At 34.5% G+C, this 21,720-nt stretch overlaps 1 protein-coding gene across 4 annotated transcripts in view; it reads right to left on the bottom strand.

Moving 5' to 3' along the window:
- Positions 1 to 21,720, bottom strand: part of LOC126831464 (solute carrier family 28 member 3) — a 60,458-nt gene that overhangs the window by 23,037 nt on the left and 15,701 nt on the right. For 2 of the 4 annotated variants that reach the window (XM_050561971.2, XM_050561973.2), the window contains exon 2: positions 672 to 836. In XM_050561971.2, coding sequence (XP_050417928.2) covers positions 672 to 788 — 117 coding nt within the window. In that variant the 5' untranslated portion in view covers positions 789 to 836. Of the gene's footprint in view, positions 1 to 671; positions 837 to 1,704; positions 1,815 to 5,601; positions 5,623 to 21,720 lie in introns of those variants that run through there. The other 2 variants (XM_050561974.2, XM_050561972.2) reach the window with 2 other exon arrangements.

Here is a 21,720-nt window from a genome sequence, read left to right as displayed (position 1 = left end):
CACCAAGAGTTGATTATGGTCTGGGTAAGTTAATATGACTTATCAATAATTGATATCCATTCAAGCCCTAAAGAAAGACCTGCAATAGACAGATTTAACTCTTGCATAATGCCTGTTTAAGACAGATGATTTTCTTGTTTCTTTCGACTTATTCTGGTTGCATTTAATTTCTAGCTTGCTTGGGCATATCTAATTCTCGGTCAAATAGAGAATAGGCATTCTCTTAAATTGCTTTGCACCTGAATGTAATTTATTATTTTCACCTTGTTTCTTATTTTTGCTGTTATCAGAAACTTCCAGCATTTTAATGATGGGCCACAATGGTTATTGATATGGATATTTAATGTCACATAAACAGAGATAGAAGGTGGGCTGCCATTATAAGGTACCATACAATTACCTGATACAGACAATAAATGCAGTGTATATATGTATGTATATTAACTAATTGGCTCAATATCTTGAAGTGAAACTTTCAGACAAGACAAACTGGCTTTTTTTTCTATTAACAGAATGTTTTGACAAATCAAAATTTCACCCCACTTTTACTAAATGGACTATTGATTAAATTAGTAAAAAGATTAAGGTATTTTATTTATAATATAGATCATAAGCCAAATTGCTGGTAATATACCAACGATATAATCTCCTAAAGTAGAAAATTTACTTACTAAAGATTCTATAGAATCAACATAGGCATCGTTTATATTAGGCTTTGAAGGTTGATGCTTATTCTCTGGGGCGTCATCAATCTGCTTCATATTGGTTAACTGAACATCATTCGACATCTTTATTATAACGGTATAGATTGCTGGGTGTTAGCTTGAAAATATCACCTGCAAATACAAAGACTTTACTTCAAAATATGAAAAGAATTGTCGCAACCTACTAATAACAGTACAAAATGTCACTTTGTTTTGGGCAGGGAAAATGTTGCACTTTTGGCATGCTTTGTGACAAAGTGCTCTATAACTTTCATCAAATTGAACGATCATTTAGGTATAATATATTAATGTACCGTGTTGATGTTATTGTTTATGTTCCTGATGTACATAGTTTAGTTGCTGTTTAATATTATGTACCTGTTGTATTTACATAACTGTTTTATATACCTGATGTAAATAAATGATATATTTACTAAACTAATATCTGTTATCACTAAGATAGTGTAACAGTTTAATTCTAATAAATTTATAGTAACCTCATAGACTGATCTAATAAGTTCAAAAATCGAAATCAATAAATGCCTAAGTTCCGCTTTCAATCCTAAGTATCAGTAAAAACTCTGAAAGGATGTGGGATCATTTTTTTAATAATATGCTACATAAATTAGTTATAAACAAGGTGTATTTACTTGATGTTTTAAGCAACATTTAGTGATTGAGGAACACATTAAACAAAACACAATTTTTAAGGGATATCAATCACTGGCTTTATTCTAAAAGCATGATGTTTAGACAAGAATCCTCTTAGTATTATCAAGCACAATATTTAGAGATTTATATAAAAAAATAAAAAAAACCACAATGTATTTTGATTAAGCTATTGGGTGTCTCTGGTAAAATTATATTTTTGGATGACCCAAATATGTAAAGTATGATTGATCTCTGTACATCTTAAGAATGATAAATGATCGTAAAAATATAGCTCCGCTCGGCAGTAGTAATCTTTACAACAAGCAGACCTTGTTGTTGAACTACTTACTATTCAGCACTTCAATTCACAATATTATTTTTCTTTCTTTTTTTCCAGTGGTGGCCTCCTTACTTTCAAAATAGTTCCTACAGGTCTGCCATATTTTTCCTTTATAAAACTACTCACTCCCGATTTATATGCTATTTAACATTTTGTATTCATAGAAAAGTTTATATGGTATCCCTTCATAATAACCAAGAAAAAAAAAACTATACAAACGTGAAACTACTGTCTTTTGATATGTGATAAAGGGGGAGCATACAAGCATACAATAATTTAAGTAAGAAAATAAAAACATAAAACACAAAGAAGAAAATTGTGAATAATCCAAGAGACATTAGTATGCATTGATTAAATTAAGTTGTCAGATCTCAAGATAAATGATTTTGTTAAGCAAAAGCATGATATATAAAAGTAGCTATTTTGGCTAGGAGAGAGGTAATACAAATGAAAATAAATAGTGTTTAATGTCCTACTTCAACTTTTTTGTTTGCATATTACGTCCATTAAAAGAACAGTATACAAAACATACATATACATCAATATACCTACTGTTTAGATCCACTGGGATAATGAAGACGGAAAAGAGGTAATATAGGCCTAGTCTGTTCCTCAATTGTGTTCAAAGAATTAAATATAGTTTATAAAAAAAAAAATGTTCCACTACCATAAAATTAACAATGCAAGAATATGCTGCGATCCTGTTAAAATTTTTGTGGACTTCTATATAGCTTTCACTTTTCCGACTTGACATGTTCTTTTTGAACAATTAAATTCAGGAAAACCAGTTGACCTAGCTTTGTCAAACCTTATTAAACCTGTTTCACACCCTAGGAATATCTAGCAAATAATGCTACAATCATTGTATCTTTATGTCATTAAGAAATGAAATGAAATGGGGTTTAACATCCTACTATTTTGCTCATTATGTCATTAAGATTAATACATAATAAGTGATATCTATCAGGATGCACTGTGTGGTGCAATCCAACAGTGCTACACACATTGCCAAAGCAAAAGAAATTAAGTGAAATGAAATGGGGTTTAATGTCCTACTGTTCTGCTCCCAAAGCAAAAGGAATAGGAAAAGAAAGGAAATATTCGAACAGAATATGATTTGTTAAAGCATTATCCAAGGTTATTTATTTTAGAAGTCACAAGATTGTTCGATCCCACCTATAAGGTTAACCTATGCAGATACAAATTATGAGGAAATATTATTCATACAGAATATTATTTGTTATAGCATTATCCAAGGTTATTTATATTAGAAGTTACAAGACTGTTGGATCCCACCTATAAAGTTAACCTATGCACTCTGTCTTTATTATCATTTCTCCCACTGAGTTTTCAAGTAGCTAGTTGTAGATTAGATAATATTTACTACCTTGGGCAGATCTAGAGCATTGGTGACAAGAGGTTTTTTTTGAGATAGAGAGAATGAATGAATAAATACCGGGGGGGGGGGGGGGTAACATATCCTATTGTTTTGCTCCGAACTGGGCTAATGAACTGGGCTAATGAAGACGGGCATACGCCATACAGTGTGCTATGAGGGAAATTTTGCCCGAACAGCGGCACTATAGGCCTACTCTTACATCGAATTCCAACTGTTAAGGGATCTTTTACATGCACGGCAATGTGTACATGGAACCTCCGTGCAAGGGGAACCATGCCGGAAAATCGGGATGAACTTTTTCGGCCAATGCAGGGATCAAACACCCAATCTCCAGGCTATTCCAGGCTAGTGTCTTACCCACTTAGCCACAGAGAGAGAGAGAGAGAGAGAGAGAGAGAGCATACACCTGACTCTAACCAGGTCATTACAGGACGGAATTTGAATATGACATATCTTCATTTAGATAATTAATGTGGGTCCTTTAGTAGGAAACTAGAGAAACCCCAGATATGACCTTCTTATGATCCTTGGCAGTAGAAACCTTGAATTGAACCCATGAATATTAAAGATAACAAGCTTAATTTATTAACAACAATGCATGCACTTCAGAACAAAAAAAATTAAGGGTCAGTGTTCGAAAGTCACAACAAATGTTCCGCTCTGCTTGGCACCTATATATATATTGTGCCTTTTCTAGGAGGTTCCCAACTATAGAAAATACACATAGTAATTCAGACAACAAAGGAAAGCATGCATAGACTAAATATATTTTCACATCAGGACAACACAAGTTTGTGAAAAAAAAAAAGGTACTCGTTGAAAGGTCAATAAATCTTATACATGTAAATCTTTTAAATGTAAGTCCATATCATTTATTTAGTCATGACCTATTTAAATAGGCTTGGTTGTAAGCCTAGTACAATTAGAAATAGAATGGGTCTGGCACAAAAAAACACGCCTTTTAAAATCTGTATTCAATAATTTTTCCTATATACTAATAGAAAGTTTCTAACTATGCGTTTACCCAACCTTGAAAGGCGTGGCCAATGACATATTATAAGGCATACCCTCGCTAACCAATTAATAACAATATTAAAGATACATTATTTAAAATTTAGATCAAGAGCTGTCCTCTTTTGCTAGAATAGTCCAAAATAGATAATGAAAACTAAATATGTTAAAGATTTCATTCAAATTACTTTATTCTGAACAAATTTATGGGTTTTGGAAGATATTAGTCTCCATTATCCAATTTATCGTTAAATTTCAAAATCTATTTTGAAGCCAAAATAAAGACCTGCAATAGACAGATTTAGAACCTACATAATAATAATGTATCTTAAACAATGCATTTTTTTTTAATTCACAGAGCAGACATGCAGAAGCATATCTAGAGAGTGGGGGTGAATCTCCTGTAGGATATATTGAGGGATGACACTTTTGTTCTACTGCACTGTAAAATATATTTTTTTTTCTGTTGTGGCATTAGATGAATGGCATGCAGTAAGGACTGTATAAAGTTGTATTTTCTTGTGTGGTGGGTGTGGTGGTGTAAACTCAAGAATCGCCCCAACACCACAAACGCCACTGCAGATAAATCAGAATAAAAGTCACATGCCGGATGACTCTATTAAAGCATAAACAAATGAAATGAAATGGGGTTTAACGTCCTGTTCTGCTCCGAATGGGATAATGAAGACAGGCATATGCCATACAGTGTACTATGAGGGAAATTTTACCCGGGCAGTAGCACTATGGCCTACTTTACATCGAATTCTTAGTGCCAGGAGATCTTTTACGTGCATGCCAATGTATACACAGGACCTCAATTTTTTGTCCCATCTGAACGACTAGACAGCTGTCCTTGTCAGGCACCAGTGACGAGAGGAAACCACGTCAGAAAATCCCAATGAACTTTCTCGGTCAATGCAGGTAAAGCATAAACAATTAAACTTACTTTTAAGAATATGTGTTATTAGTTAAGCAGAATTATGTTTTGTACAATAAACCCAATAAGATTTTAACATTATAATAACAGTACACTAGTACATAGTTTCTTACTTTTGATTAATATAATCAAATTATATAACTATAATTTTTTATTTAATTAACTGCTTACATCCATGTCATTGTTTTGTATACAAGCATTGGTTTTCTTTCATAATTAAATTGCATGCTCGGCAGTTGATATTATCTTATATAAATTAGGTTCAACATTCACTCAGCACAAAATTGGTCAATTTGGGACTGACATATTATGGTATCCCTTATTTCAATAATTCAAATTCACTCGCTTAGTATTCTTCATTGGTAGGACAAAACTATTATTTTTCGAAGGATAAATTGTGAAAATCAATATTTGGTATATATATATTTTAATTTAGTGTCATGTGATATTGGGCAAATAACTAGCCCCTCCTCGCCTCCCCCCCCCCCCATCCTCCAATTCCTCTGTCACCAGATCAAATATTCCTGTAAACTTCTAGTAGAATAACATTTGTACTTACGTTAATGTTACTTCCGTACAATGTAATATTAATATGGTATAATGGATGAAAGGAATATATATATATATATATATATATATATATATATATATATATATATATATATATATATATAGACCAAACCTTTTGGCCTAACCTAAATGTGTATGGTTTATTACACACATTATGCCTTTAAATACAAGGTGTGGACCTAGCAATAAGGACCATATTATACAGATCCTGCTTGCTTATAATACTGTTATAACACAAATATATAAACAACACCTTCTGATACTGATGACTAATCATCTTTCTGATATAGTGCGTAATTACACGTATGGTACGTACATGTATATAAGCATGCAAAATTGTAACCCATGTATCATTCACAATTTTTAAAATCAAATTCCTATAGATTTACTTAACCCTGTATCAATATGATATAACACAATTCTTATATTAAATTACTATAATTTTTTTTTATAAACATACTAGTACTGGTACATATTCAGCCTGTTATTTCAAAATATGAAATAGTGAGTGCTTGGTGTAATATCACTATATCTAAAATCATTGTCAACAAATCCCACAGAGAAAGTTTTCCAAAATATAAAACTAGGAATGTCAAAATAAAGAGGTTTCACATATATATTGCCATGTCCTACTGAACAATCTCATCGGGTTTAAAAGTTACTATGTAGCCTGCTTATTTGTATCGTGTTTACAAGCTATAAATGTTAAAATCTGAACGAAAGATAACCCTGTACAGCAGCTTTGAAATCTAAGATCCAAAAATTTTGAAATTTGATAATGCCATAAAATAATCAATCTCAACACGTTCTAAAGTATTTAACAGGGAACCCTAGTTTACATCGCATCATGTTCAATAGATTTCATGGATATAAAAGCTGTAATAGTCAAAATCTGAACAGACAGATAATCTCACTGAACAAGTTTAAAAAGCCCTTTCCGACAGAACTCGTTTCTCTTGAGGAATCTCATCTCTGGTTTCACATATTTTATTTCAATAGTTCCGCTGTGTATCACATTTACAAGATTCCATACACTTAACAACATAAATGCGGAGATAACTCGGAAATTTTGAAATTCAATAGAGTTGCTGTATCACATGTTTTAAAAGTCAAATAGGACCATAAATATTTATTGGCAAAACATCTTCGCAATTTATAATCTGAAAATTCAACAAGGATTTTACTTATTAACAATCCCACCAAATATTAACCCGCGGCTGCCAGGCAGGAAACACCCACATTTTGCAAGAGATGGATAGAGAACAAGCTAAAAACAAAAATGATTTTTTGTAAAATCAGGGACCATAATCCAGAAAGTTATGGTCTGAAATGTGCAAATATCAAAAGGGACTGAGATTTTTGGAATATAAAGATATGTTTTAAGTTTCATCAAAATCAGAAAAAAATTGTCACCTCTAAAGGGTCCATATATAACCTTTGTATTACATACTTATACACAATTTGCGTACAAAGAGCAGCCATTTTGTTGAGCAGTTTCATTTCGATTTTCCCGAAAATGACTCTATTAAAGCATAAACAAATGAAATGGGGTTTAACGTCCTACTGTTCTGCTACGACTGGGATAATGAAGAAGGGCATAACCCATACAGTCTGCTATGAGGGAAATTTTACCCGGGCAGCAGCACTATGGCCTGCTCTTATATCAAATTCCAACTGCCAGGGGATTTTTTACGTGCATGCCAATGTATACACAGGACCTCAGTTTTTCGTCCCATCTGAACGCTGTCTTTATTAGCCCAGTTCTGAGCAGAACAGTGAGACATTAAACCCCATTTCATTTCATTTCCCATCTGAACGACTACAGCTGTCCTTGTCAGGCACCACTGACAAGGGCAAACCACTTCAGAAAATTCCAATGAACTTTCTCAACCAATGCAGGTAAAGCATAAACAATTAAACTTACTTTTAAGAATATGTGTTATTATTTAAACAGAATTTTGTTTTGTAAGCCCAATAAGATTTTAACATTATAATAACAGTACAATAGTACATAGTTTCTTACTTTTGATTAATATAATCAAATTATATAACTATAATTTTTTATTTAATTAACTGCTTACATCCATGTCATTGTTTTGTATACAAGCATTGGTTTTCTTTCATAATTAAATTGCAGGCTCGGCAGTTGATATTATCTAATACAAATTAGGTTCAACATTCACTCAGCACAAAATTGGTCAATTTGGGACTAACATATTATGGTATCCCAAACAACTTAAAACACAATTATTTTATCAGGCTTTTAACTGACTCTGTATACAATCGTTAACATGTCCATAATCTTGTTTATTTATGATTACATTGTCACTTTGTAAAGTGCCCCTGAACATGTTATATGAAAGGGCGCACTATAAATATGCTGTAATAATAATAATAATAATAACTCGAACTGCGATGCAGTAATGACGGGTTTCACCGGTGCCACATTACCCTTAAACATATGTCACTTCCGGTACTAATGAAACCATTAAACAGATTTCCACATAAGCATTGCACACATCAAACAAAATGGACGCAGAATCGACCAAATCCAGCAATATCAATTCATTTTATACATTTGTTACATGTAAGTGTACAGTACTTTCTGTGATAATGAAAATGTTCAATTAGTTTTATGAAATCAGAAATGGCATAAAGCATCACATGGTGAAAATTTTATGTAAATCGAATAATAATTGCCACTTTTATAGACCAAAAACCTTGAAAAGTGACTTGTAGAAAATTGTCTATTTCTCTGCAACCGTACAAGTAAGAAACCATTTGTTGCTATCTGTATGACCGTGTGGGTTCAATTGATTTGTTGATTGGAATCAAATATCATAATTTTAAAAACAATACAAACTAGACTTGCTTGCAAGACTGAAGGCTTTCACCGTGCCAAGGCGTCACACGATCGCCAGATGCATGACAAAAGACTATCCCCACCTCTCATCGCCTAAAAAAACACACACTCCCCAACCCCCCAAATAAAAACACACATTTGCATAACTCAGATATTGACATGTTCTTTGCATGCGCATTATGATAGAATGGAATCGAAAAATAAAGTTGAACTACGCGAAATGTTAAAAGAACAGTTTCGCGAAATGGACGAAAAGCAATGTCAAAATAGATATTAATATCAAAGTAAAATGAAATAGGATTTAACACCATTCTGCTCGGAATGGACCATGAGGAATGTTTCGAACGTACAGCGGCGCTAGCCTTCTCTTATATACAATTCCAACTGCCAAGGGATCTTTTACAGTCACACCAATGTGTATGCGGGACTTCAGAATCGCGTTCATGTCAGCTACTGAAATATGTAACTGGTTCAAAAATTAATTACAGACAGAGTCCAGGATCAAACAACTGAAGCAGCCAAGAGCCAGGATGTTCGCGACTACTTTGTTTTTTTATATTTACTGATACTATCATATTTCATTATTTGTTAGCGTAGGACATTGTCATTTATATATATATTAAACATGTATTATATGTCTTATCATAGAAGTCTATAGTGTTATGTTCTTTCGTAATCATTTGTTTAAATACCTTAATTGTTCGTACCTTTCTAACCAGGGTAATTATATAACTGTTAAATTAAACAATGGATAACTCCTACCTCTTAAAATGATTTATATAATTAGTAAATAATTATTATTATCTAATGATTGTTGTTTTGTGACATATATAGTGTAACCAATATATACATTGTACTTTTATAATCAATATGATACTGTGTATTAGTCGTGTTTATGTTCTTATGATTTGAATTTCTTCATGCAATATTTGTAAATCGCCAGTAGGAATAAATGTCTCTTATATAGATACATTATGCTGGCTGGAATTTGCACGGAAGGCTAGACTTTGAGACTGCGCTGTATCATACGGTCTGTGTCATTGAGTCAACTGGCGGGGTTTCGATTCCCCGGTTGACAAGGAGTTGGGTTGACAAGGAGTTGGGTCGCCTGTCCAACTTCATGGGTTTTCTCCAGGTCCTCCGGTCTCTCTCTCTCTCTCTCTCTCTCTCTCTCTCTCTCACTCACTCACTCACTCACTCACAATATTAGATTGCCTTTTTGAGAAAAAGACCTCTAAACATGCTCGTACAGTGACGCTAGTCTTCTTGTATACTATTCAAAAAAAGTAGGGGATATTTGATTTTGGGGGCATAATACTAAAATATGCAAATGACTACGAAAAAAGTCACTATAGAACCTAACAGAAGAAACATTTCCAGTTACATGTGACGCCCAAACGCACCAATAGCTACCGCATGGAATGCAGGTGATGCTTGGGATCATCATGGGGGTCCAACCCAAGATTTGCACGACTCTGACTTTGAATGTTACAGTCATTGTGGCATTGAATTCCAGGGTGGAAACATCAGTTTAATTGTTTTAGTGACCAGAAAACAAATTTTGATATGCGTCGGCTTACCCAAAATGAAAGGTTACGTGCCCTTGGCATGCTACAGATCGGCACAACACAGGCGGTTGTGGCGCGGACGATGAATGTTTCTCAGTCTGTCATAAGCAGGCTATGGTCCAGATACCGTGATACACAATCTGTACAGGACAGACCACGCTCAGGTCGACCAAGGGCGACAACTCAAGCCCAGGATCGATTTATCCGTACCTTGGCCTTGAGAAATCGTGTCATCACAGCAAATCAGATCAGCGCTCGTCTTCAAACAGACACTGGTGTGAGAGTGAGTGGCCAGACGATTCGGAATCGACTGCATAGGGGTCACATTCGCGCCCGACGTCCTCGCGTGATCCCTTGTTTGAGAGATCATCACATTCAGGCAAGACGTCGTTGGTGTAGGGATCGTCAACACTGGGATAATCGACGCTGGAGCAATGTGATGTTTTCAGATGAGTCAAGGTTCACTGTTGATTTTTTGGACAGACGTAGGAGGGTGTGGCGTCGTCGAAACGAGCGCTTCCAAGACGTTAACGTCATCAGACATGATCGATTTGGGGGTGGTTCTGTTATGGTGTGGGGAGGCATCACTGTTGCTGGAAGAACGGCTTTACATGTTGTTGCAGGGCGTGTTACAGGCCAGTACTACCGGGACAACATCTTGGCAGTCCATGTTGTGGCGTTCGCACGACGTCATGGCCGCCGTTTAATCTTCCAGGATGACAACGCAAGATGTCACAGGGCCAGGATCGTTACGGGTTACCTCAAACAACAGAACATCACCACATTACCTTGGCCAGCACTGAGTCCCGACCTCTCCCCCATCGAGCATGTCTGGGACATGCTTGGACAAAGGTTACGTCAACGTCAACAACGTCCTGCCAATGTCCATGAAATTGCTGCTACGTTGCAACAGGAATGGGACAATCTGGACCAAAATGACCTTAGACGTCTCATTAGGAGTATGCCACGTCAGATCAATGCTTGTTTGGCAAACAGAGGAGGATTTACCCGTTACTGACTTGGTTGTGATGCTGTGGTAACTTTGCTGTTTGACCCCGGGTATCATTTTACCCTTATAATGGTCAGTCTGTGCCTTACTTAGTCTAACGATCATTTGGAATAAATCGATGAATGTGAACTTCATTTCATTTTGTCATTTGTTTCTTCGTCAGTTTCATTAGGTGACTTTAATAACACTTAAAAATCAAATATCCCCTACTTTTTTTGAATAGTATATATAGAATTCCAACCGCCAAGGGATCTTTTACGGTCACACCAATGTGTACACAGGACTTCGGAATCGCGTTCATGTCAGCTACTCAAATATGTAACTGGTTCAAAAATTGATTAAATATTCAATGAAATATCGCCAATTTTCTGGTTTCGTGCACGTTAAAGATTTGACGTCACTAATAAAAATTTAATATTAATTACATATTGAGTCCATGCTCAAACAACGTCATGCCTTTTATCATAGGTGCAATATTCGATACTACTGTACAATACTACTGCAACTGCTTAACAAATTGGACTTTCTTATAAACAGCGCGAGCCGTCGATTTCTGTCCAGATGATTACCGATATAAGATAATTTTGACAAAGAAGCAACAATATTAATTCAAAGACTAATTATTATACACAGCAATCAACCATTTCTGTTACAGGGTCACTAAACCCATATTTTGGATAGAAGAAAACACTCATAGTTGAAATAATTTCAGTTCAAATATCATCACTGATAAAAGCACTCTTGAATAGGCTCTATACGTTTATCACCCACGGTTCGGGGCTATTCTTGGTTCGAATATGCACCCAGGTGATACATATGTAATATTTCATACATATGGACAATTTGTAGATGTGGATGAGCTAGGATTGGGGGTGTATAGGTCATTACTGGAGAAGTATTCTGGTGAAGGCGGTCACTGTTCATTAAAAGTCCAATTCCAAATTCATTTCAATATTACTTTATATACAGTTTTAAAAATACATTATTTACAAATTATATACAAGGCATTCGATCTCCTTGTCTGTGTGTCTCTAATTTCATCTGCCCTCTTGTCTCGTTTGTTCGTTTCTGGTGTTTTACGTCCACTTCCACCTAAGGTGATATCGTAGACAAGCCCTCTTGTCTGTGTGTAGAGGTCTTTTAAAGTAACTAATTTGTATACAGACAAAAGGACAATGATTTCAACAAATCAAATTAAAGATAAAAATATTGTAACACATCAAATGAAAAGAAGTTAAATAAATATATAAATTTCATTGGTTGAAAGTTTCATAGTGAAATATAATTTATAGGATCTAATAAGCTTTAAGCCATAAAGAATTAAAAGCATTGACACTTGATTGGCATTGATCAGACTGCATTGTTAACTGTATAAATCTTTGCTCAAGGTTTCTCTTAATAAGCCTACTGGCATCCAAAGATTATAAAACAGTCAAAGCCAATCATGCTTTTAGGCAATTACTTTTTATAGACTTTAAATCAAAATATTAACACTAAAAGTAAAGAAAGACCAAATGATAACCTTACTATTAGCTATATTGTCTATATACTTTAAGAAATAAATTCTGTATATCCTTAAAATAAAATTTGAAAAAGAAGTAGAATTTAGTATCACTATTCGGTGATACGTTGACAAAAGGTACAGATTGTATCCCCCCTTATGTTTCGCTTAACAATGAAAGGTGCTGTTGTTCTTCTACTCCTGAAATTTGGAACTGTTGTACAATGGTTTTATATATAACACTACTGATAGGCCTCTCTGTAGAAGAAGTTCCAAAAAAATATTATTTTAATTTTTTGAGAAATCGTAAAAATACGACGTTTTCGATTTTCGATCTCTTTTTTCGGCTACCCCTGACATTCCAAAAAATGATACAGGGGTTTCACACAACAGAGTACCCATTAGCCTCTCGATTGAGAAAGTTTTTAAAAAAAAAATTGGGGGCGTTTCCGAGAAACATGCGTCTAAAGTTGCTCGAAATCGCAAAATACCTTACTTTTCAAAGTCACATAACTTTTTTATTTTTTGATAGAAACTTGTCGCTCAAGTACCATCTGATAGACAATTCGATTGGCTATTAAACGATATAAAACTTTAACTAAACAACAAGAACACAATTGATACATCACATTTTCCGCACAGGCACCCATTTTTCTGAATTTTGTCCAAGTTTTGGTATTTTTTTTACCACTTCCGGTGAATAGAAAATTTTTTATTTTTACTTTAATGACTAGTTTCATCCTTCGACTTCATATTCCTGAAGTTTCAGAAAAATCCTTTATGTCTTTTTTATAAAAATCCAATAATAATTGACTATTTACAGGCAAAATAACGAAAACGGGGACTTAAACAAAATTGCCCATTTCTAGGCAACTGCTTATATTACAAACTAATTTTAACATACATTTTCTTCGTATGGATTATAGCTACAAGGTTATAAAAGTTACGTAGATATTTGAAAAGCCTGAATGGGTTGTAAAGAGGTTAATTTTAGACCTTTTTTCACCTCTAAATCGAATTTGCTCGAAAATGAAATCGAAATTAAAAAAATAAGCTCAGCGTTTTTTGCGCCTTTAAAGGGCACACTCTTTTAGTTATATGAGTTTTAAAAAAAATAATATTTGCTTTTGAAAAATGGTACCTAACTGTCAAAATTGTAGTTTTTGGTAAAATTATGCCACTTTCGGTGCCGACAGATAACACTATCGGTAACAAAAAAAATGACCATTGAGACAACAGAGCATATGAACTTTGTTTTATACAAATCGAACAATAAATAATTTCCGCACAGGCACCCATTTTTCAGAATTTTGTCAAACTTTGGATACCTTTCTTGACTACTTCCGGTGATTAGACAATTTTCATTTTTACTTTAAACACTAGTTTGTTCCTTCGCCTTCATATTCCTGAAGTTTCAGAAAAATCGTTTGGGCCGTTTAAAATGGGTACGACCTCTACGTTTTGACTAAAATGCGAAAAAAAGTGAGAAATCAAAGTTAACTTTGCAGAAAAATGTTTATATCGTTGGAATCGGATCGACGCCAGCTATCCAAAACTGTAATCAGAATTTAAAAATTCCAAGAAATGTCTCCAGCTATCGAAAAATGTAAATATGAGAAAAATCGGTTGGGAATTAGCAGAATTGTGGCCGATTTTCAATTTACGTGCACGTTAAAGATTTGACGCTTTTCCGCTATGCGCACAAATTTGGTTTTACATTTAAGCACTAACCACCACCCATTTTCCCGAGAGAAAACAAAACTTCAGACCTCTATCTCTTATAGTTGCTGAGATCTAGCTTCCCCCAATAAAAAAAATAATAATAATAATATTAATCTTAGTAATAACAATAGTCTTTCACCGAAGGTGAAAGCCTAATCAGACTCATTTGAATAAAATATCTGTTTTGAAGGCTAAAAATACAGTTTTTGCCAAAATGACATTACTTCCGGTGACAGTAAAAGTGTTAAATTACTTGTATGAAATCGTATATGGCATTAGGTATCACACACTGGAAATTTTATGAAAATCGAATAATAATTTACACTTTTAAGGACCAAAAACCTTGAAAAGTTACCTGTTGAAAATCATCAATTTCTCCGCAACTGAACAAGTTAGAAACCATTTTGCGATATCTATATGATCGTATGGGTTCATTCTATTAGTTGATTGGGATCAAATATCAAAATTTTAAACAAATAACAAATACGACTCATTTGAATAAATTACTGGTTTTGAAGGCTATAAATACAGTTTTTGCCCAAATTACGTCATTTCCGGGGACATTGAAAATGTTCAATTTGTTTGACCTAGTTAAAATTGACATTACCCATCACTTTTATGAAAATCGAATAATAATTGACTCTTTTACAGGCAAACTAGTCTGAATAGTGACTCATGCAAAATTGCCCATTTCTCGGCAACTGCTCATATTACAAACTAATTTTCACATACATTCTTTTCTTATGGATTATTGCTACTAGTTTATGAAAGTTGCGAAGAAATATTTTAAAAACCGAAAAGCCGAATGGGTTGTGAATAGCTCATTTTTTCGCCAAGAAATCGAAATTATCCGAAAATGAAATAAAAATTTAAAAAAATGAGCACGATGATTTCTGCTAAATTTACATCACTTCCGTTGCCGAAAGGAAAATGTACCGGTCAGGATAAGCCCACATTTTCGAGAGATGGATAGAGAACAAGCTAAGAAGAAAGTGATTTTTCCTACAATCAAGGGCCATAATTCAGGAAATTACAATTCGATATGCGCAAATATCTAAAGGAACCGAGATCTCTATGTTATAAACTTACATTTCAAGTTTCAACAAAATCGGATAAAAATTGTGACTTCTATCGGGTCCACAACCATATTTTTATGCTATTTGAGAATGAAGGGCGTCCATTTTGTCTGTCAGTTTTGGGCCGATTTTCACGAAATTCGAACTCAGCTTTCCTTAGGGTGTAACAGTGATATAACAATACGTTTTTTTAAATAGGATAAAAATTATGACCTCTATAGGGTCCACAAGCTAAAAACGCGATTTTTCGTACAATCAGGGGCCATAATTCAGGAAGTTACGGTCCGTTATGCGCGAATATCAACAGGAACTGAGATCTTTGGGTTATAAACATACATTTCAAGTTTCAACAAAATTGGATAAAAATTGTGACCTCTATAGGGTCCACAAGCTAAAAACGTGATTTTTCGTACAAACAGGGGCCATAATCCATGAAGTTTAAAATGTGGGCGTATAAAAAATGACATTTTGGACCACGGAGCATATGAACTTTGTTTTATACAAATCGAACAATAAATAATTAATCCAGGACTGAAAAACTGAATTAGCCAATGGGGGCCAAGGAAAAATATGGTGACGAAAAATGTTGCCATTTTTGGTCAAATCAGATGACTCTTTAACCCTAGGTAAAATACCACATAAAAATATTTATTAATAAAAACGTTTTTCGTAAAAATTTAAATTTTAAAAATTTGGCGCCTAACATCTCCAAAGATTCATCGAAAATAAAAAATCTAAAGAACTGTAGCTATCTACCTTGTCTCCGGCTATGTCAAAATGTATCAAATATTACAATCCGACAATTATTGATAACATTACGTCAAAATTTCGAAAAACGACAACTTCGGTGATTTCGGCCATTTCGCATGTACCTTGTCTCTGGCTATGTCAAAATGTATCAAATATTACAATCCGACAATTATTGATAACATTACGGCAAGATTTCGAAAAACGACAACTTCAGTGATTTCGGGCATTTCGCATTGTCGCAGAACGTTAGAAATAGCTTAAAAATATAAGTCAAACCCACTTACCCAGTAAAGCCGAAGACACCGAATCGATCCCAGAAGTAGTTTCTGAGATATGCTCAAATGGAAAAATAATAAGAAGAATAATAATCCAAACAAAAACAATAGTATTTCACACAAGCTACGCAGTGTGAAACCCTAATAATAATTTCAATAATTAAAATTCACTCGCTTAGTATTTTTCAGTAGTAGGACAAAACTATTATTTTTCGAAGGATAAATTGTGAAAGTCAATATTTGGTATATATATATTTTAATTTAGTGTCAAGTGATATTGGGCAAATAACCTTAACTAGCACCCCGTCACCAGATCAAATATTCCTGTAAACTTCTATTAGAATAACATTTGTACTTACGTTAATGTATATATATATATATATATATATATATATAATACTGTCTTGTATCCTGACCAATCCTGTTGGCCTAACCTAAATGTGTATGGTTTATTATTTATTACACACATTATGCCTTTAAATACAAGTTGTGGACCAAGCACAAATATATACTAATGACCAATCATCTTTCTGATATAGTGCGTAATTAGACTTATTTTGAGAGCTTATGGTACATGTATATAGTATGCAAAATTGTAACCCTGTATCATTCACAGTTCTTAAAATCAAATTCCTATAGATTTACTTAACCCTGTATCAATATGATATAACACAATTCTTATATTAAATTACTATAATTTTTTTTTATAAACATACTAGTACTGGTACATATTCAGTAGTTAATCCTGTTATTTCAAAATATGAAATAGTGAGTGCTTAGTGTAGGATCACTATAAAGTCAACAAATCCCCCACTTTTTTGGGGGGTCAGCTTTTCTTTCGTGATAGCAGGAGGGTTTTGAGTTACTTAACCCTTTCAATGCTAGACGTAAATCCACTGCCTGTGCTAAACCCTTATTTGAGGAAAAAAGGGGGGTTGGAACTGAATGCCAAACAGTACTTATGGAAGCTTTTATAAAAAATCTTTTTGTCTGTTGGGATGGGCATGAGGTTGGGCTAAGAGGAAAAAATAGAATTTTGGAAATTTGCATAATAATGTAATCACGTGATGTCATGGCGGCCATTTTGGATTTCTCATTTTTCACTAAAGCTAACACGAAAACGAATTTTTCTCCATGAAATACTTATGAGATAATAGTTTTTTCATTGGATTTTGATAAAGATATATAAAATGAACAAAAATATCAATAGCAGCGCTAGCCATGAGCAATGCCACCACGAACATGCGTATCACGTCTCCCGCTGCCATGACCACGTGCGGATTGCACTACCTTGTTTTCACTTTCACTCTCAAGTCCCATATCATTATCAATATAGTCAGTCAATAGATCTACACGTTCGGGACTCGGGAATTGCCTACGTCCTTTACGATCCAGCAGGTCAGCATTATCATCAACATCAGAATTATTGTCAGAATCTACTGCAGACACAGGGCTATCGTGTTCACATTGGGCTTGTTCATCATGCACGGGAGACATAGCCATAGGCGGAACGTCGCGCAACAAATCACACACGTACTTCACAATACCAATCACTGTCCTCACTACTATCATTATCAAGTAACTGGAAACGAATTATGTGTATCACTGCCTCGAAATTGTCCATGTGTTGGTTTGCAAGACGTCATTCATGACTTCGTCGAGAGTGCATCGTCTACGTTCAAGTACGTTGTCACTATGCACTCCGCCATTTTACGGTTTGCCGCTTTGAAACACATGGAAATATGTTCTAGTGTATAGAAAATACAATAGATGGCACTTGCAGTTACGGTACTAATTTTAGCGAGGGCTTTACTGAGTACACGGTAATACCGGGTACGCGTATTTTAACGACATTTTATAATACCCGGTACTACCAGGTAGAGACGCAATAAAAGGGTTAAAAATGCAAAAAATCACATCAAAGTTTCAAAATTTTCTTGGGGCCCTTAAGCAAAGCCCAAACCCCACGCCGGAAGCTTCCGGCGCATGCGGCGCCTCCAGCAATAGTACACTCTAAGGTCGCTACGCGACGCTTCATTTTCCGGACTTCGTCCCTCAATTATTATTGTCAGACCCCCCACTTCTCTGCAATCAGGGGCCATAATCCAGGAAGTTACTTCAGATATGTGTGCTTATCAAAAGGAACCAAGATCTTTATGATAAAAAACACATATTTAAAGTTTCATCAAAATTGGATCAAAATTGTGACCTCTTGATATACAACCTTGATATACATGTACCATATTTTTACACTATTTGTGTACAAGTGGCGGTCCTTATGTCCATCAGTTTTAGTTTGATTTTCACGAAATTTGAACTCAACCATCATTAGTGTATAACTGTGACATAGTCACCATTTTTTTTTAAATCGGACAAAAATTGTTACCTCTATAGTGACCACAAGCTCAAAACGCAATTTTTTGAACAATTAGGGGGCATAATTCAGGAAGTTATGATTCGATATGCGCGAATATCGACAAGAACCAAGATCTTTGGGTTATAAACATGCATTTCAAGTTTCAAAATCGGATCAAAATTGTGACCTCTAGGAGGTCCACAACCTTGATATACCAGATGTTTTCACAATTGGGTACAAGGGGCGGCCATTTTATCTGACAGTTTTGGTCTGATTTTCACGAAACTTGAACTCAACCATCATTAGGGTCTAACGGTGATAGTTAAAACATTTTTTTTTAAATCAGATGAAAATTTTGAGCTCTAGAGGAACCACAAGCTAAAAGCGTGATTTTTCGTACAATCAGGGGCCATAATTCGGATAAAAATTGTGACCTCTATAGGGACTACAGACTAAAAACACAATTTTTCGTACAATTAAGGGCCATAATTCCGGGAGTTATGATTAGATATGCATGAATTATGAAAGGAACCAAGATCTTTGGGACATAAACTTGCATATATCGACCTTGACAACTTGGTAAATATTTATTCACACCTTGTAATATGTGTGAAAAGGACGCAAAATCCATTATAACCAAAGTCATTCCATGCAAGTGGGCCAGAGGTGGGAAATCGGCCTCTCGAAAAAATCTGGAAAAAATATATGTTATTGTACATGTAAAAACTAGAAACTGTGCAAAATTTGTGGTCTGTAGCTTGAAAATTGACTGAGATACGGGCATTTGAGTTTCATGAGTTACCGATGAGTTTTCGAAACAAAATTTGTATCAATAATTTACTTGATTTTCAGATATCTTATTTTACCTTTCTAGTGAAGATATACAGCTCACACTTGGTTGTGCTAAAGTCAATTATCACTCCTGAATTGACATGGAATGACCCAAACTACACATTTTGAAAAAATCGAAAAAAATATTGAGATTGCATGTGACAAGAATGGTTTTAACATATGTTAAAGATACATTATGGGAGATAAGATAAAGAGATAGCAGTTCTCGCTATAATAGTTAAAAACTAGATAGTGTAATTTCAGTCAAATTGATCCCTTATGAGCCGAGAACGAAGCGGGTGAAATTTCCGCATAGTCTCTGTCATCATTACTAAAATCATTAATATAGACAGCATAGTCTCGATTATCCACTGTTTTGATTTAATTATCAATGGCCATTAAGCGGCATATAGGAATCTAATCCAGCCAACATCGAAGGCTAGCCTTGATATCGAGAGTTTATTATGGTCTGGATAAGTTAATTAATGTCTAATTGATAATTTAGATAACATTTCAGGCCTAAAGAAAGACTTGTAATAAGCAGATTTTGCTCTTGCATAATGTATGTTTAAGAGACATAAGTACAAACTATAATTCCAACAAGTTTTAGATTTTTAGCTGCTCATCTACAGGGTTCAATCGGCTCGAAAATATGATAATTGACATAGATTGACCCAAAACACAGATTTTGAAAAAAATCGAAAAAATATCTTGACGGCATTGGACAAGAATTGCTTTAACATATTTTGGAGACATTAGTACAAACTATCATTACACCAAGTTTCAGAATTTTAGGTGCTCATCTACAGGATTCTTTCGGCTCGAATATAAGATGCAATTTTCTAAAACTTGTGTCTAAAACCATATTCATGGACAATTTTCTGGGATTCTAGTGAAGATTGATGCGTTCTGATATGTGTCTTATGTAGCACTACTGGCAATCTCTGGATAGAACAAAATATGGGTCTATTACATTGTAGCCACTGGAGCACTACAAAATACAAAAACAATACAACTACGCCATTCACTTGTTATCTGATTGCAGATACATCATCTACCCACAAAGTTCTCTAACGCTACCAAATTTGGGCTGTATATCTTTACTAGAAAGGTAAAAACAAGATATCTGAAACTTATCCGTAACTCATGAAACTCAAATGCCGGTATCTCGGTCAAAACAGACCACAAATTCCTGAAAATTGACCCACTTGACATGGAATGACCCCCAAACCTATTATATTATTATTATGCAATGTGGTGTGTAAAGCCTGGAATATGATTGGTTGTAGTCTAAGCCAATCGTTCTAAAAATATTTTTGGGGAGGAAAGGGTAGGTAAGTGTTGTTATTTCGCTCAAATTTCAATGATTTCTGGAGAATTTTGACAAATTTCCAGAGATTGATTAATTGAATCAGCTCATATCCTTCATTTTCAAGCTGTTAACCAGAATACCCCTCTCATAGTCTCCCCAATAAAACAGCATTAACTTTATCCATGGTTTATCACATCCTTAATGTGTGAGTCAGTAATTATAATATACTCTTGAAAACAAGCGGTTGCCATGCAAGATACGCCCACATTTTGCAAGAGATGGACAGAGAACAAGCTCAAAAAAAGAAGTGATTTTTTCGTACAATCAAGGGCCATAATTCAGGAAGTTACAATCCGATATGCATGAATATTGAAAGGAACCAAGATCTTTGGGTTATAAACAAGTATTTCAAGTTACATCAAAATCGGATCAAAATTGTGTCCACTCTCTAGAGGGTCCAAAACCTTGATATACAATATATTTACAATATTTGCGTACGAGGGGCAGCCATTTTGTCCGGCAGTTTTGGTCCGATTTGTACGAAATTCGGACTCAACCATCATAAGGGTTTGACAGGGATATATTCAAACGTTTTTTAAAATTGGATAAAAATTGTGACATCTAGAGGGATCACATCCTAAAAACGCGACTTTTCGTACAATCAAGGGCCATAATTCAGGAAATTATGATCCAAAATGTGCGTATATCGAAAGGATCTTTGGGTTATAAATATGTATTTCAAATTTCATCAAAATCGGATCAAAACTGTGACCTCTGTAGGGTCCACAACCATATTTTTTACGCTATTTGAGAACAAACGGCGGCCATTTTGTCTGTCAATTTTG

The sequence above is a fragment of the Patella vulgata genome, chromosome 9 (genome assembly GCF_932274485.2).
Source record: "Patella vulgata chromosome 9, xgPatVulg1.2, whole genome shotgun sequence".
Taxonomy (NCBI): domain Eukaryota; kingdom Metazoa; phylum Mollusca; class Gastropoda; family Patellidae; genus Patella; species Patella vulgata.
This window is presented reverse-complemented; position numbering and strand designations above follow the sequence as displayed.